A 15,845-nucleotide genomic window follows, 5' to 3' on the forward strand; every position below is an offset into this window, starting at 1 on the left:
TAGGGCTTCTTCATAATAATATAGCAGATCTAATCAGAATTTCCTTTGGGTCCTCTAAAGAGATGGCACTAAATTCCCTTTACCTGAAAAATCAGCACTGTTCCTTTAAGTTATTATCAAAGAAATGATAGCTGATGGCTTACTGCTAGCTTTCCCAAAATCTACCTCTGTCAAAACTCTGCCATAGCAGGTGTGAAAGAGAATAGATGCAGAACTTCAGTGAATACCACATCTGTTTTTTGAAAAAGAGAACAGAAGCAGCACAGAAGGAAGTAAGAGAGATAATTGCTGGCGTGAACTACAATACATTTTACTTGTGGGCAAAGGGCCAGCTTACACCAAGCAGAATATGCAGGCCCATCTTATTGGAATTCAGGGGTGGGCCTCCATTCTTGTCCGGAGACAGCTGTAAACCAGCAGCCCATAGCATCGCAATCAGGCACTGAGTTTTCTCAAGGAATGCTGATATGTACAGAAGAAGCTTTGGTGGCTCCGACTGCACCCTGCCTAGCAAAATGACAGACAATCTCTGATTCCAGATGACAAGAACTGGATAAAAACTTAAAACAAATGGTGACCTTTCAAAAGATTAATTTGTTTACCAACAAAATGTTCTCTGTTTGTCATCTGAGATGGGGGTGACCTTCACATTCCCATTTCTAGGTTGAAAGGATGCTGACTGTAGTCATCTGTTAAGTTAACTCTATCTCACCAATTATTCCCTTTTTTATTTTTAGTGGCAACAATTCATGTGCTTCTTAGTACAGTTTACAAATGCAACAAGCTCATTTGGAATTACTGTCGTGTAAAATCAATTTGTTTAAATCTAATTCTGCTACCAATGCCAAATTATGTTTTGACTGTAATTGTTGTCATATGCATGGGTTTAAAATACAAGTGGATTTTGAGGTCTTTTGCTCCTTTCTTTCTTCTGCTCGTCCTTCTAATCATTTGAAATTAACAGAATTGCCACACTAAGCATTGCTTTATAATTATGGAAATATATATGCCTTCAGTGAGAGAGTATAAGATTAGCATCAACATACACACGGGGAAAAGAGTGAATAATGAAATGGTGATGGATACCGCTGTAACTGAAGTAAGTTAGTGAAAAACAATGAATATGATGCGACTTATAAAAACGAGAAATCAGAGTATTAAATTATACCTCATGAATAAATTAAAAGATTCTAAGTTTACATTACGTTATATATTTATTTAGATGGAAACTGGGACCAAAGTGCCAGTATAATTCTATAGCAGCACAGCGATCCTAGGAAAACCGAAAGTGCAGTTGTGAATCTCTTTTAGGTCACAGCAGTTAATCAGAGTTATTTTTGTGGCAATTCAGATCAGCATTTTGTTTTGCTTAGATGCTCCATGGGAAGTGTCTATTTTTAATGGGTATCACCTCATCATTTGTTGCGCAGAATGTACTCGTAAATAATGTGATGCCCAAAATACCTTTGTTGTTTAAAATGGGACTATATTCTTTACTTGGTTTTAGCTACGTATGGAATGTTACGATAGAGGAAGAGTGCTAATGCTGATCAGACAAATAGGAGTTGAGGCAACATAACAACAAAACTATGGTGCGGCAGTAGCTGCTCCACAGTTAAAGCCTGCACTCAGCTTTCATCATAAAAATCCAATATCAGCTACTGACTTGGAAAGTTGCCACATTCACTCTTCTTTCAAAGAACAATGTTTCCATGGTTTGAAGAAAATCTGTCAAACTGTTTTTAAGTTACAGGTCACTACAAACAATTATATCCTGATTTGAAATTGATTTGTCTAATATCTTTTGTCTCCTTTTACCTCAAAACCAGTTAGTTAATAGCCCTATGTGTGTACAGGTATGTTGCCCTCTATTGACTGGTTACATCTTAGAGAGAATAAGGGTTTTTCTAATCAAGGTCTTTCTGTAGCTAAAGTGGTAGAGAGACCTTTATTTTTAAAACTAGAGGATCATGGTTTCATTCCCAGCTCCAAAATTATGTATCTTAATTTAATTATGGAGCAGCGATAGTAACTTGCTTTGTTATAGTTGACACTTATGGATATCATTGCAACCACAATCCCACTCTAGGGGTACGGCTATAGTGTGATAAGAAATCCATGGCACAGAATCTCAGAGCCAAGGTCAGCTGATCAGGGCTCGCAGGGCTTGAACCAGCCCAAGCCAAAACACCTGCGCTGCAACCACCCAAGTCAGCTGAACCTGGGCCAGCCATGGCCATGCCACAAGTCTTTTACTGCAGTACAGATGATACCCTCTGGGGCCTATTTTGAAAAAAAATCCAGGAAAATCCTTATGCTTTCAAATTGTTGGCATAAGGTTTCAATAGCAACTGAAACATCTTCTAAAAAAAAAATGTATAAAACAAAAGTACTTCCTGAGATTAAAAAAAAAAAAATAAAGAAAAGAAAAAAACCCAACCTTTTAAAAGGCTACTGGCTAAGTAGTGCTATTGAAGAATTATAGAAGTTGAAGATGGAAAATACCTGTTTGGTTATTCCACCTCTCTGCCATATTTTTATATATAAAACCACATGCTATATACAGTTTCTTAGCAATTGTTAGTATGTATCAAATAGCTTCCCTAATTTAGATTAACATTTGTAATTTAAGTCAACATTAAAAGTTTTCGCTGATCAGTACATGTTTCAGTGAGAGTGATAAAACACATGACTCTCTACAGCAGAATAATATTCCTCTGTTTTAGAGTGTTTTTAAAATGCCATTAGCCATGATGTTTTTTTCTAATTAACTCTATATCACAGGGTTAGACAAATCACCTCTTAGTCTGGGCAACAGCGTTCAAAAATCATTTTTTATAAGTGTCAGCCCACAACTGTGCCATTCACAGATGCTGTTTATGTTGTTTAAAACCAAACACCCTAGAATGCTGCGTATGGCACAGGGCTTGCTGCATAATACTTCTATTACATAAATTAAATTGTAAAAGAGTGTTTTGGATTAGATTATTTGACATGTGCTTCCCTGTGGTCCACACTGCTGAATCGAAATTATGAGAGTAATTGATCTTTGGAATAAGTCTGTGCATATTAAATATAAAAGCAACATTGGTGGTAAATACCATGTTAATGCTTATTCATATATTTAAAAAGGACAATGGTGGAGGTGCAGAAATCGGAGAGTCAAATTTTAGTCTCACACAGTTGTGCCACTTTTTTTCAAAATGTCCGTTTTCATCCAATAAGAGGGCAGGTTTAAGTGTGGCAGATGCCTTAGATAAGTAGCAAGGTGCTTGCACCCAGCTGGTCAAAGTGGTTTTACTTTATTTATTTTTCTTCCTGTCTATAGAGATAGAGTCTTTGGGTCTGACACAATTTGCACTGAAGAATCTTTTCATTCTCCTCAAGAGGAGCTGAATCAAGCCTATTGAAAATGAAATCTCAGAGCCTTTGCAGCTCAGCATCCACAGAGCTATCTTGGATAAACAGAACGCTTCAAAAACTGAAAGAATGATTTTGATAACTTGCGTTGCTCGAGTTACACAAGTTAGATGGGAGGAATTAGTTACTTCGAAACCATGCTCTGAGAAAACAAAGGCCTAGATAGTCATCTTGAGCCCTACCCAAATTGTTTAACAGAGCTCAAAGTCTAATGTTGATTCTGTGTATAGTCAATACATCTGTTTTCACAAGCCTCTCTTCCTCAACAGAGGCAACGACATGGCAGCTGATGATACCTTTTCTCTCTCTCCCTCTTCCCCAATGTATGTTTCCCCTGAAGAAAGAAAGCTTGTCAGATATAGCCCAACTGAGCATGGAATAGAGAATGTTGTTCTACAAGGATGATATAAACCTAACTGTTTTGTATTTGGTGTCCAAACATAATGAAACAGTATATAGAGGAGCTGAAAGATTATTTAGAATAGTGGCCATATTAGAAAACCTCAATCTCACATAAGGAGAGGTAGACAATATTGAAGAGAATTCTAGTCTTCCAGAATATTCCAAAGACTCTGTTTTAAATATTTCAAAAAGACACTACCATTATAGTATCGAGGTGCTGTCATTTATATAACTAAGTGTATCTGAGGTGGCATTTTGCACTTCACAGGTAATGTACTCTTGACAACAAAAGTCTCATGTATGAAGTGTGATCTTGCTATCTTTTTTCTTTCTCGGTAACAAAGTTGTGAAATTCGGTAGGCATTTGATTTGTTGATGTTTGAAAGGTCATCAGCTGAACTATAATTTTACAGCTCTGAATTATAACTACAGTAGAACCTCAGAATTACAAACTGACCAGTCAACCACACACCTCATTTGGAATTGGAAGTATACAATCAGGCAGCAGCAGGGACCAAAACAAACAAAAAAATTACTATCAAGTCCCCTCACCCCCTTATGTGAAGAGAACTATAATACCGGTATTACTCTAAAGCAGTGTTTCCCAAACTTGGGATGCTGCTTGTGTAGCTGCTGCATCTGCAGGTCCGGCCGATAGCAGCTCCCACTGGCCGCGGTTTGCTGCTCCGGGCCAATGGGAGCTGCTGGAAGTGGCGCGGGCCCGGGGACCTACTGGCCGCCGCTTCCAGCAGCTCCCATTGGCCTGGAGCAGCGAACCAGGGCCAGTGGGGGCGGCGATCGGCCGGACCTGCGGATGTGGCAGGTAAACAAACCGACCCAGCCCACTAGGGGCTTTCTCTACACAAGCAGCGTCCCAAGTTTGGGAAACACTACTCTAAAGCATTTTTCTAAAACATATAAAGTCTATATGATTAGTTCATTGTATTTCTGGGTTTCTCTCTTTATTGCAAACTTTAGACTTCATCAAGATACGGATGTTTAAGATTCTTTGATTCTCTAGTTTAAGTAAGGGAGCCTCCCTTTGTTAGTTCACTGACACTTACCTCTGGAATTATAGTATTTTATTGTTAGGGTTACTTTTGAAAAAATGTCAATGAAGAATATAATAACAAAATGTCAAGGGCTGTCTGTGTATTTTTCATCATTTTTTAAAACTCATTGTTTATATTATGCTCTCAGAAGCTTGAAAATAGAGTTTATTCCTTCACAGTTCCTTAACAACAACTGAACTGATCCAAAGTCCATTAAAACCAGAGTCTTTACATTTCCTTCAATGCAATTTGGAACAGGCCGAAAATCCCATCAGCCCCAAACTTGCAAAGGATTGTGTGCATGTGTAACTGTACTCACAGACTTTAATTGGACTACTCACCGTGTGTAAAGAGAAGCACATGCTTTAGTCTTTGCAGGATCAAGGCCCTGTTTATTTTAAACACAGTGCTGCTTTACTACTGTATCTGACAGCATTGTTGCTCTGTTAAAATGATCTTAGTAATACTTACGAAATTTAAAAAAAAAAAAAAAAGAAAAGACAAGGGTAATATATACTTATGTAAAATATTACAATATGAAAGCCTAAACTATTGATAAAAAGGGTACTGAAACAAATTACTTACAGGAGCTGATTTTCTCTTATTAATTAGTGGCAAACTGATTCCATAGTTCTGTTTTAAAAGAACTCTATTACTGGTGTCCCCTGGATCATACATGATTTTCACATTCATTGCAAGCTTGTGCTGAAACAAAGACATAAAAGAATACTATACATATTCTCAAAATGTATTTACCACATAAACTAAAATGTTTAACAACAAAAGTGATTGAATAATGAAGAACATTGCTGATGAATTTATTCATCAATAAATGGGGAGAAGATTTCAAATAATTTGATTAATGTTATTCAACAATCCACTAAACAAATAATGAAAAAATGTATTTGTGATTAGATTATTTGACAATTAATATCACAAATATAATTCCACCAAACTCAGTTGGATCTACTTATTGAACATGTCCTGAAAGTTCTAGAGCTACACATCGTACATTAGTTCAATTTCAGGTGTGAAGGAAAACGATACATTAAGTTTGAGCCATTTGAGTGATGTAGGTTGCATGTAGTTTCTATCATTGAATCTACAAATGGACATCTACTCTATTTTGCCAAAAGAAAACATTCCTAATTTTAAAAAATTAAAAATTCCAGTGAGGATGATGGGACTAAAAATTCAGCCTGGGATTTACTTGTCACCATCCAAGTGAAAGGTTTAGCCAATGAACTCTGTATGTACTATGGCTAAACAGGCAAAGTATGCTCTTACTCTGTTAAATTGGACACTTTTCTCTCAGGGTCACCAAAGGTAAACTCCAAATTAGGTTTGCAAGCACCATAAGGGATTCTAGCTACATCTCTACACTATAAATCTCGGAATTAGTAAAAGGTATGCAAGAGACACAGCAAACATCTAATACTAAGATCAGTTACAGGCATAAGCAACACTTGAGATTCTGTAGCTGAACAGAAAATATACTGAAATAAAGTACCATATAGAAAGCAAAGAGGCAAGGATTAAAATACAGCTTGAAACTCAAAATTGGTCCAATTCTCCCCACCCTCTCCTCCCTCGCTAGGAGTCTTCCTATTAATTTCAGTGGATGCAGGTTCATTCCTGAATGAATAGATACTTGAGTGTAAGTAAATAAATTCAGTTCAGGACAGAAAGTAAGCCAGGATTTTTGGCCACAAGGATCTATTTTCTCTTTGATGGGTGTGCTTATTCTCTCCTGAAGCACTTTGCTGAATCAGACTCCTAGTAACTGGATGTGGCAAATACGAGCTCTGATTATGGGAGGGGGTTAAATGTGCATTGTTGATATACTTTACAGTAATAGTTTCATCCATCATGGCCAAGCTTGCCAGAGATTTTTAAATTCAGGGATCATTGATCTTATGGATCAGAACAGCTTCCGTGGATCAGCTATGGCCTACTGGCTCAATGCAGGTAGAGCAGTTATTTAGTAAGTCAATGAGGAAATAATCATTATAGTACCAAGAATTAAAATACAGGGTTTTTTTAATGTCCTGTTTCATTTGTGTGGAATGGATCCAGCTGTTTTGCTCATAAAAATTAGTGTGGAAGACAATCCTAAAGGACAGAAAACATGTAAAGACAGTTTCTTAATCATTTCATTTTTAAATTAATCTAATGCATTCAATTTCTGTAAAAAATAGAAGGAGCACTGCACAGAATAAAATTATCACTGTGAAAACATTTGCATTTACCACAGTGCATATGTTTTAATTGCACTGAAAGTCAGAACAAAACATCTGGATCTGCATCAAGAGAAGACATATCTCCCAATAGTTCCACTGAAGTAACATTGCTCAACTGCCTTACACAGATATGGGTTTATTCACCAACTGATGAATGGGAAACATTCTCAGCTGGCCTAAACTGACATATCGCCAATGAAGTCAATAGAGCTACATCGATTTACACCAGCTCTCTGTGGTCATAACTCCCATTATCTAAATATAGGAATGGAAAAGTATACCCTCAATATATCTAGCTAAATATATAATGTAGTTATAGTCAAGAACTTATCACTGATATTTCTATCAAGTTTTTAAAAAGGGTTTTAAGGGGATGTCAATTTTTGAAAAACAAAATTAATTTGTATATGTTTTACAATACTTTCAAAATGATCTCTGAAACTATTAATATAAGATTGCAATTTGTTTTCTTTATTGAAGAACTAAACATGTTTGAATTTATCTGACCTTTACATGCTCTTCTTTTGAAAGTAATTACAAACAAACATATCAAATGTGATTGTCAAACTTTGGTTTACAAAAACAAAAGTTATTATCCACACCAATTACTCTTTTACCTAGATGGGTGCACAGAAGCAGAAAGTTCATTTTTCACCTCAACAATGATTCTGTGGTACAGTATTTATTTTATTACCACACCACACTGCTATACAAAATGCAAACTGCTTGTGTTATTAAACAAGGGTTGGAAAGAAAGATGCAATGGTTCTTTCTGAAGACCTTCTCAATTAAAAACAAGAGACAACTTACAATGTAAACTCCCCAGTCACATGCTGACAGTAAAATGATAAATCTCCCAGTGGCAAATTCCACTCAGGATAATGAGAAATGAAATGCTTAAGAAAGAAAGCTGACAAAAGCTACTTTCTAAATGTAAATGTACTGTTGGGAACAATCTTTGCAGGGAGATAGACTGGATGATCTAATAGGTCTATTTCTCTGTAACTTCTATCATCTATATCTCCAGCTTCTATTATGACAGTGCACAAGAAGGGGATGTGATGGACAGGACAACTGGCATGTTACACACGCACAACAAGCAAATAATCTAGTGGTGAGTCCTGCAAACGTACTGTACACGACTTATTCCAGTTTTAGTAAAAAAAAATCATGGGTGATGTGTGCCACGGTCACTTTTAAACTGCCCGAACAATGGAAGATGCTCAAAGAGTGCCTCTAGGTTAATTGGGACTCAACAGGAGCCAAGGGAAGGAGCCAACAGGGAAAAGATGGGGCATCCCACCTGGTGTCACTGGCTCTGGTCAGGATAACTGGGAAGTACCATACAGGCCCCACTACTAACAGATAAATGGAAAGGGACAATCCAGAGCAGTGTAGATGCGTCTACCACGTTATCAAACGGTGGATCAGCTGCTAAAGGACTTCATATTACTGGAGGTTCTGTGTATTTCTCCCGTCTACACACTGGTTCACTATCCACAGAACGGTATAGTTTGTATGTTACAATCAAGTCTCATTCTACTTCAGTACAAGTGTCACTTCATACTGGGTGAATTCAGCCCATATAGAGGGCCAACAAATCCTGTCCACCACATAAGGCCTATTTTTGAGGACTTAAGTGGTGCATGGCCCACTGTCCAGAGGTGAACACCACCTTGTAAACTGACTATATCATATTAGTCTTTGAAACAAAAAGTATATTCGTCTACTTTGAACCAATTCTCACCCCTAACAACTGACAGCTTGCACCTAGTTGACAGTACTATAGAGTCTATTTTCTGCATTTACCTTTGTAACTCCCATTGATACTAATGAGAGAACAGGGAACCCACATTATGTCTTTAGGGCGCCACAAGTAAAACAGTTTTTGAAAAGAAAAACGAACAGATCAGTTCAGGCCTTTTGAACCGAGCAGATTCTCTAAATAAGTTTGAACTGAATTACCCAGCTATAGAGACACTAAGGTCTTCACTACCATTGCTGTGCAGGGGATTTAAGAGACATCCCCAATTAATCCTAGTGGGAGATGTGTGTGCAAGTCTCTCAGGCTTCCCTGGAAGAACAAACCCAATTACAACAAGCAAGAATGACAGTGCATCCTGATTTTCCATATACCTGGGCTAGCACAATCTCATCCTGCTGTTGCTATGATTCAGAAATACTGTACCTGCGTGTAAATAATAATTTCAAGAGTATACGAGCACATCTGTGGCCAGACTATTTGGCATATGGCAAGAATTCTAACAATCTGTATGTGAAAATATAGTCTGTATTAATTTGATTGTAATCTTGTTTTCTGCTAACTACTGCAAGCACAATTTATGCTCCATATCTATCATGATGCAGCCTGCTACTGACCACAAACCACAGAGATAATGCTATATGAACTATTTTTTTCTTTCAGAATCTACAATATATGTTTGAAACTTGATTCCTCTAACCAACAGGTTAAATAAACTAAGCCTGTAGATGCTTAAGTACCCTTAACAACTGATAACTGTTCACCTTACATTGTTTTTAATGTGGAAAAACAGTTTATAGTTGCAACTGGGGATTACCTAGTTTAAAAGACAGAAAGTAGGGAATTATAGGTGGTAATTTCCCAGCTGGATTTCACAACTATTTAATAATAAAAGCTTTTATGTTAGCATGCCATGCATGTAGAACAGCTGGCAAAACAGCACTGTTTGTCATTTACTTCATAATGGGAAATTAGGGCTATCTTGTGTGTCCGTGAATATGCATTTTTAAGCAGATGTCACAGATATCAGAAATGAAAGGACAATGGGACTCCAAACCCCCCCAAGGGAAAGTCAGGGTAGGACGTGGTGTGTGTCCTGCTCTAAATTAAGTTCACCCGTGCATGTAACAGTTGAAAAAACATGGATTATACTCCATAAGAACATAAGCAGATTGTGAAGAACTTCAAAAAGATCTCACAAAACTAAGCGATTGGGCAACAAAATGGCAAATGAAATTTAATGTGGATAAATGTAAAGTAATGCACATTGGAAAAAATAACCCCAACTATACATACAACATGATGGGGGCTAATTTAGCTACAACGAGTCAGGAAAAAGATCTTGGCGTCATCGTGGATAGTTCTCTGAAGATGTCCACGCAGTGTGCAGAGGCGGTCAAAAAAGCAAACAGGATGTTAGGAATCATTAAAATGGGGATAGAGAATAAGACTGAGAATATATTATTGCCCTTATATAAATCCATGGTACGCCCACATCTCGAATACTGTGTACAGATGTGGTCTCCTCACCTCAAAAAAGATATTCTAGCACTAGAAAAGGTTCAGAAAAGGGCAACTAAAATGATTAGGGGTTTAGAGAGGGTCCCATACGAGGAAAGATTAAAGAGGCTAGGACTCTTCAGCTTGGAAAAGAGAAGACTAAGGGGGGACATGATAGAGGTATATAAAATCATGAGTGATGTTGAGAAAGTGGATAAGGAAAAGTTATTTACTTATTCCCATAATAGAAGAACTAGGGGTCACCAAATGAAATTAATAGGCAGCAGGTTTAAAACAAATAAAAGGAAGTTCTTCTTCATGCAGCGCACAGTCAACTTGTGGAACTCCTTACCTGAGGAGGTTGTGAAGGTTAGGACTATAACAGTGTTTAAAAGAGAATTGGATAAATTCATGATGGTTAAGTCCATAAATGGCTATTAGCCAGGATGGGTAAGAATGGTGTCCCTAGCCTCTGTTCGTCAGAGGATGGAGATGGATGGTAGGAGAGAGATCACTTGATCATTGCCTGTTAGATTCACTCCCTCTGGGGCACCTGGCATTGGCCACTGTCGGTAGACAAATACTGGGCTAGATGGACCTTTGGTCTGACCCGGTACGGCCTTTCTTATGTTCTTATACTCCGATTATACATTAGTTGGCCTCTGATAATTTTTCATGACACAAGTGTCTTTATACAGCAGAGTGCTGGAACATTTTCTAGGAAAGTGTATTTTGTTTCCAAAAGAGTCTAAAAACCATTTTCTGCATCAGCACTTTTTTCCATTTCATATTGCATGGTCTTGTGGGTGTTCTATTCAACAGAACCCCAGAGAAATGTAAAGTTTACATCCGTTTTAAAGTGTAAATGATGGGATTTTAGTGCACAGAGATATATTAAAGTAATGTTAAGGTTGCACCTCAAAACAGAAAGAAACTAGGAGAATTAAAGTGCAGTTGTAATCTGAATAATCCCTCTTCAAACAGGGGGTCACAGAGTTCCACATTCATTGTTTCTTTAAGATTTCTAGATCAAATTTCCTCAATTTACAGTGACTAGGGAAATTTTAGTCTTAATTTATAAATTGATTTTCTGCAGAGGGATCCAGCAGTATGAAATCTGGGCTGCTGATCCTTGGTTCATTCCTGCAAGTAGTCGTGTTCCCTACTTTGTTGTTAGGGTTCTGGTATCCAACAGAGCTCCTCCTACCAACAGCCTGCTCTCAGCCCATTTGATGCCTCCCTAATTTAAAAAACTAATTCAAAATAGCCCGAGAACTGTGGATTATACCAGATAACTAGGGGTTAGCCCAAAGGATGCTATTCAGCCAATGGTCCCAGTGCTGACTAGAACGTATCAAAAAACTTTTTTAAAATTTGTGAAAATTTCAGAGATATTTCATTCTGATAGAAATTTTATTTTTCAAATTTGTCACTGAATTTAAATTTTGTTTTTTCAAAATAACCTTTTAAAATTACCACTATGTGACTAAACAGACCAACCAAAATTGATAACACGAAATAAAACAAAAATTTTAATCAAAATTTTTCAAAAACCATACATTTTGGGGGGGGGGGGAAATCAGAATTTCTGCTTGCAAAAAAAACTCCCAGCCAAATGTCAGACGTCCAATGGGAGAGCTGACATTTTTCCAGAGGTAATCACCAGGTATATGTATAGAAAAGTTCCATTCCCCAGGGCTTGTGACATCTCTTAAGTAAAAAGGGCACCATTTTAGGCCCCGACCCTCCAAACATTAGTGCTACTGATGTCAAAGGGACTACTCAGAGTAGTAAAGTTAAGCACATGCTTATAGGATTGAAGCCTTAAAGCAGAACAAGCAGCTAACTTGTTCCAGGATTCCCTAACAATCTCTTTGATGTCATTGTGATAAGGAAAAAGGCAGCAGGCTTTTTCTTGGCCTTGAACAGCCTCTTTTTAAAGGCTTCCCTGAGGGTTTTGAAGTCCTCTGTGGCCAAGATCTTACCTTGCTCTGAAGACAGGAAAAGGGCCTCCCATCTCTGAGGAGTGCTCATTCTTCTGAGAATTATCTAAAACCCTGAGCCACCAAATGGCCTAAAGTGACTCTGTGGAGTTTGGAACAGGAGGGCTAAAAGAATGTAAATTACAGGAGTATTTGCTAAGTAATTTCATATATTTCACTGACTCAGACCCAAGGCATTCTTGGTAAGCTTTTTGACCTTAGACCCAAATTAAATGTTGTAGACTATTTGTTAAAGTAGCAATCAGTTATTTCAGACCTGCAAACTTGGAGAAATACTTGGTGCTGATCTGCCGCACAGCTGGGTAGTCAGAGGCTTAACAGGCACCCGTGGAAAAATAAACTGCTTCTGAGCAGCACCAATAGGAAGCTTCCTACTTTAGAAAGAAACAGAAATAATAAAAGTTACAAGACTTGCTTTTGTTTTACCTATAAATCTTGTACTGCCTCCATCTGGTTGGCTACTGTAGTTTTACTAAAATTCATGTAAACAGAAAAAATAGTAGTTATACGAGTTAGCAGAAAAGCTTGATATACCTATGTGGAACTGCATTTTGTTTTTATATTCTTCTTCAACATTTTATGTAATACAGAAGAGCAATCCAAGAATCAATACAATTTTAACAATGCAAGATATTTCTCCAGACATGTGATTCTGGAATTAGGAGAGAGCACTTATCTATTAACTTCATCCAGGTTAAGTGTTTCAATTGATGGCTTACATACTCAGCTGCTTCCTTTCCCTTTAGAGGAGTCTGACATTATAAAGTTTTTTTTCCTGTCTCCCTCCATTGGTAGGAATATATAAATTCCACTCTTTGGGTGCCCCATTTGAATGTGAAAGTTAAATTTTTACAGTATTTAAATGCATTAGTTTCCACAACAAAACCATTTTCAGTTTTACTTACCATTTGGGGGGCTGTTCTAAATGTACTTCTTTTTCATCAGTATAGGGAATAGTCAACACACTTCTATTTATGGCATTTAAATAATTCTCAGCATGTCTCTGTTAGAGAAAAAAATTAAGTTTAGATTATTACAGTGGAGTTAGGGACACTCAGCGTGTTCACTTGGATCAATTAACTTAACAGTCTGGTTCTTGTAATTACTTGAAAAGGAATGACAGGTCGGACATTTATGGGTAATTATAGCACATCTTGGATAACTTCATAAGCCACAAGGCCCGTTGACTTTGACCATCCAAAAAGTGCAATCGTGGCTTTGAAATACAATGCTTGGTGCATTTTGTTGCTTGCTATTCAGAAATAGAATACAGACAGAGGCAACTATTTAGAATGAATTTACAATGAATTACTGACAAATACTTCACTACTGGCAAGTTCTTCCTGTTCTGTTTGAACTGTGGATCTACTTACTCTCAGCCCAATTTCAGTTCTTTCAATGGCTGTTTCAAGAACGTGAACATCCACACCCTCTCCATGTTGTTCAAGGTTGATGCTTGTCAGTTTGTCCTTAAGGTGGTGAAGGTCTTCTTGAACCTACAAAATTATGTCATTATACAAATAATGCACACACATCACCAAAACATATGGTGTACTTCACATGGTATCAATTCAAAGCAAAAACATGTCCTAAATAGAGGAAAATACCCTTGTAAGCCCCTGCAATCCTGCAATTTTATAGTAGACACAGAGAAATCTTGCCATGGACTTCTGAAGCTGACAGCTAGTGCAAAAACCTGGACAACATCTTACAATGCCACCTGAGAGAGAGAGATTGAGAACTGAGGACCTCCTACCAGGTGAGGCCCTGACCCCATTCCATTCAAGCATCACTCTTGGCACAGTTCTGGAGGCATGCAGGTGTTGCAAAAGGTCTGAAAGGCAGAGCCAGTCATTGAAGTAGCTTACATCAAGATCACATAGGTCTTTGTCACTGATTATGATTATGTGTACTGTGGTAACACTAAATGATTCCAACTAGAGTCAAGGCTCCATTATGCTAAGAACTTTCCTAACATTTAGGAAGAGCCAGTCTTTGCCTGAACTTATAAATCTAAATAGACAAGACAAACAAGTACATAGATAACATAAAAGCAAAATGTCAATGATACATACATTGTTATACATACACATGATTTAGATATATTCCTACACATTATAACACACGTTTATATAACTAAGTTTCCCCAGACCAACCACATTCCCTCCTGTGTGTGCAAATACCCCAGCCAACTTGCTGTGACATTCATGACTCAAGGTGCAGTCCTTTCACCCTGCCTACCTCACAGAAATAGAATCTTAATCTTGAAGGAGAAAAAGAAAAAATATCCCTTTATATTTTACATGTCGGAAGGACAACAATTTTCCTCACTCCCCACTGGGCCATAGACCCCCATCATTCCATCCCATTATTCATAGCAGGGCCCACATCCCCTCCTCTGAAACCTGGTTAACCAGCCCCTTGAATTTCACCTAGCAGCCGAATGCTAGCTAGTGCAGCCACCACGGATAAGTGCATTTTATTTTCTATCCTTATAATAATAATATACATTATTATAAGCACAAAGGGAAAAATAACTCTTGAAGAATTGTACTGGATCAAAGTACTCAGAAATGGAAAAGACCTATGAAATCAACTCATTCCCTCTACATGGGCAGGGTACCATCCCCCTACAGAGTTAGGACTTTGAGTTCTAAGTCAGCGCCAGATCAGATAATGTTCATAAACCTGAGGCCACGGGCAACCCCATCCCATCAGAGACCATTTGAAATTTTAAGTTACATTTTTTACCCATATTCCTGTGCCACAGAGTTTAGAGTACAAATGGCTGTGTGAAGTAATTACAATTTGAATCCCCTGGAGTACCAGAATCCCTCCCTTGAGTCCTTTGTCCAGACTGGTTTCATATCACAGGTCCTTACCTCCAGTTTACCAGCAAATCATCATCCACTGTGCCAGTATTTCTTTTCATAAACACATCATCTGTGAATACATTCCCTACTGTCTCCCCTTCTCATGCCCTGCCATTACAGGAGATCAGCTTGGGGAAGATGACATGGATAAGACTGTAAACTACCTATGGTCTATGGTACTTTTCAGTCCAGAGTCCAATCAAAGAGTCTTGCAGTGGGGCCCAGCTTTGACTGAATATGCCTCACCAACAACATTCCCAATGTTACCATCAACTCAGTGCGTAGTTGGGGTGATCCTTTAATCTTTTTGCATTTCCTTTCACCCATCTGCACAGTCTACCTCCACTGCACTGAGTGGAAGTTTTCAATTGACTTCAATTTGAGCAGATCATATCCTCAGTCTGTAAAGTCTTTGAGATCCGTGAAGGCTATGCATTAAACTATATTACAACCTAAATTATAGAGCAACTGTGTTACCACTTACAGCTTGTATAAAGTTTTGTTTATTATGACTGATTTCTTTCCAATAGAAACAACAGCTTGCTACTTTCTAATTTATGCTTAGTTTGAGGGCTTCAGCCCTGGGTGGCAGG

At 37.8% G+C, this 15,845-nt stretch overlaps 1 protein-coding gene across 3 annotated transcripts in view; it reads right to left on the reverse strand.

Annotated features, from left to right (window-relative positions):
- The window catches only part of IQCH (IQ motif containing H), a 113,522-nt gene that overhangs the window by 96,928 nt on the left and 749 nt on the right, over positions 1–15,845 (reverse strand). Inside the window, exons 1-5 of one of the 3 annotated variants that reach the window (XM_039490402.1) lie at positions 13,987–14,086; positions 13,753–13,875; positions 13,285–13,382; positions 12,636–12,750; positions 5,460–5,579 (exon numbers count right to left, since the gene is read on the reverse strand). In XM_039490402.1, the coding sequence (XP_039346336.1) occupies positions 5,460–5,579; positions 12,636–12,750; positions 13,285–13,382; positions 13,753–13,875; positions 13,987–14,043 (513 nt within the window). In that variant the 5' untranslated portion in view covers positions 14,044–14,086. Of the gene's footprint in view, positions 1–5,459; positions 5,580–12,635; positions 12,754–13,284; positions 13,383–13,752; positions 13,876–13,986; positions 14,087–15,845 lie in introns of those variants that run through there. The other 2 variants (XM_039490401.1, XM_039490403.1) reach the window with 2 other exon arrangements.

The sequence above is a fragment of the Mauremys reevesii genome, linkage group 10, assembly GCF_016161935.1.
Source record: "Mauremys reevesii isolate NIE-2019 linkage group 10, ASM1616193v1, whole genome shotgun sequence".
Taxonomy (NCBI): Eukaryota; Metazoa; Chordata; order Testudines; family Geoemydidae; genus Mauremys; species Mauremys reevesii.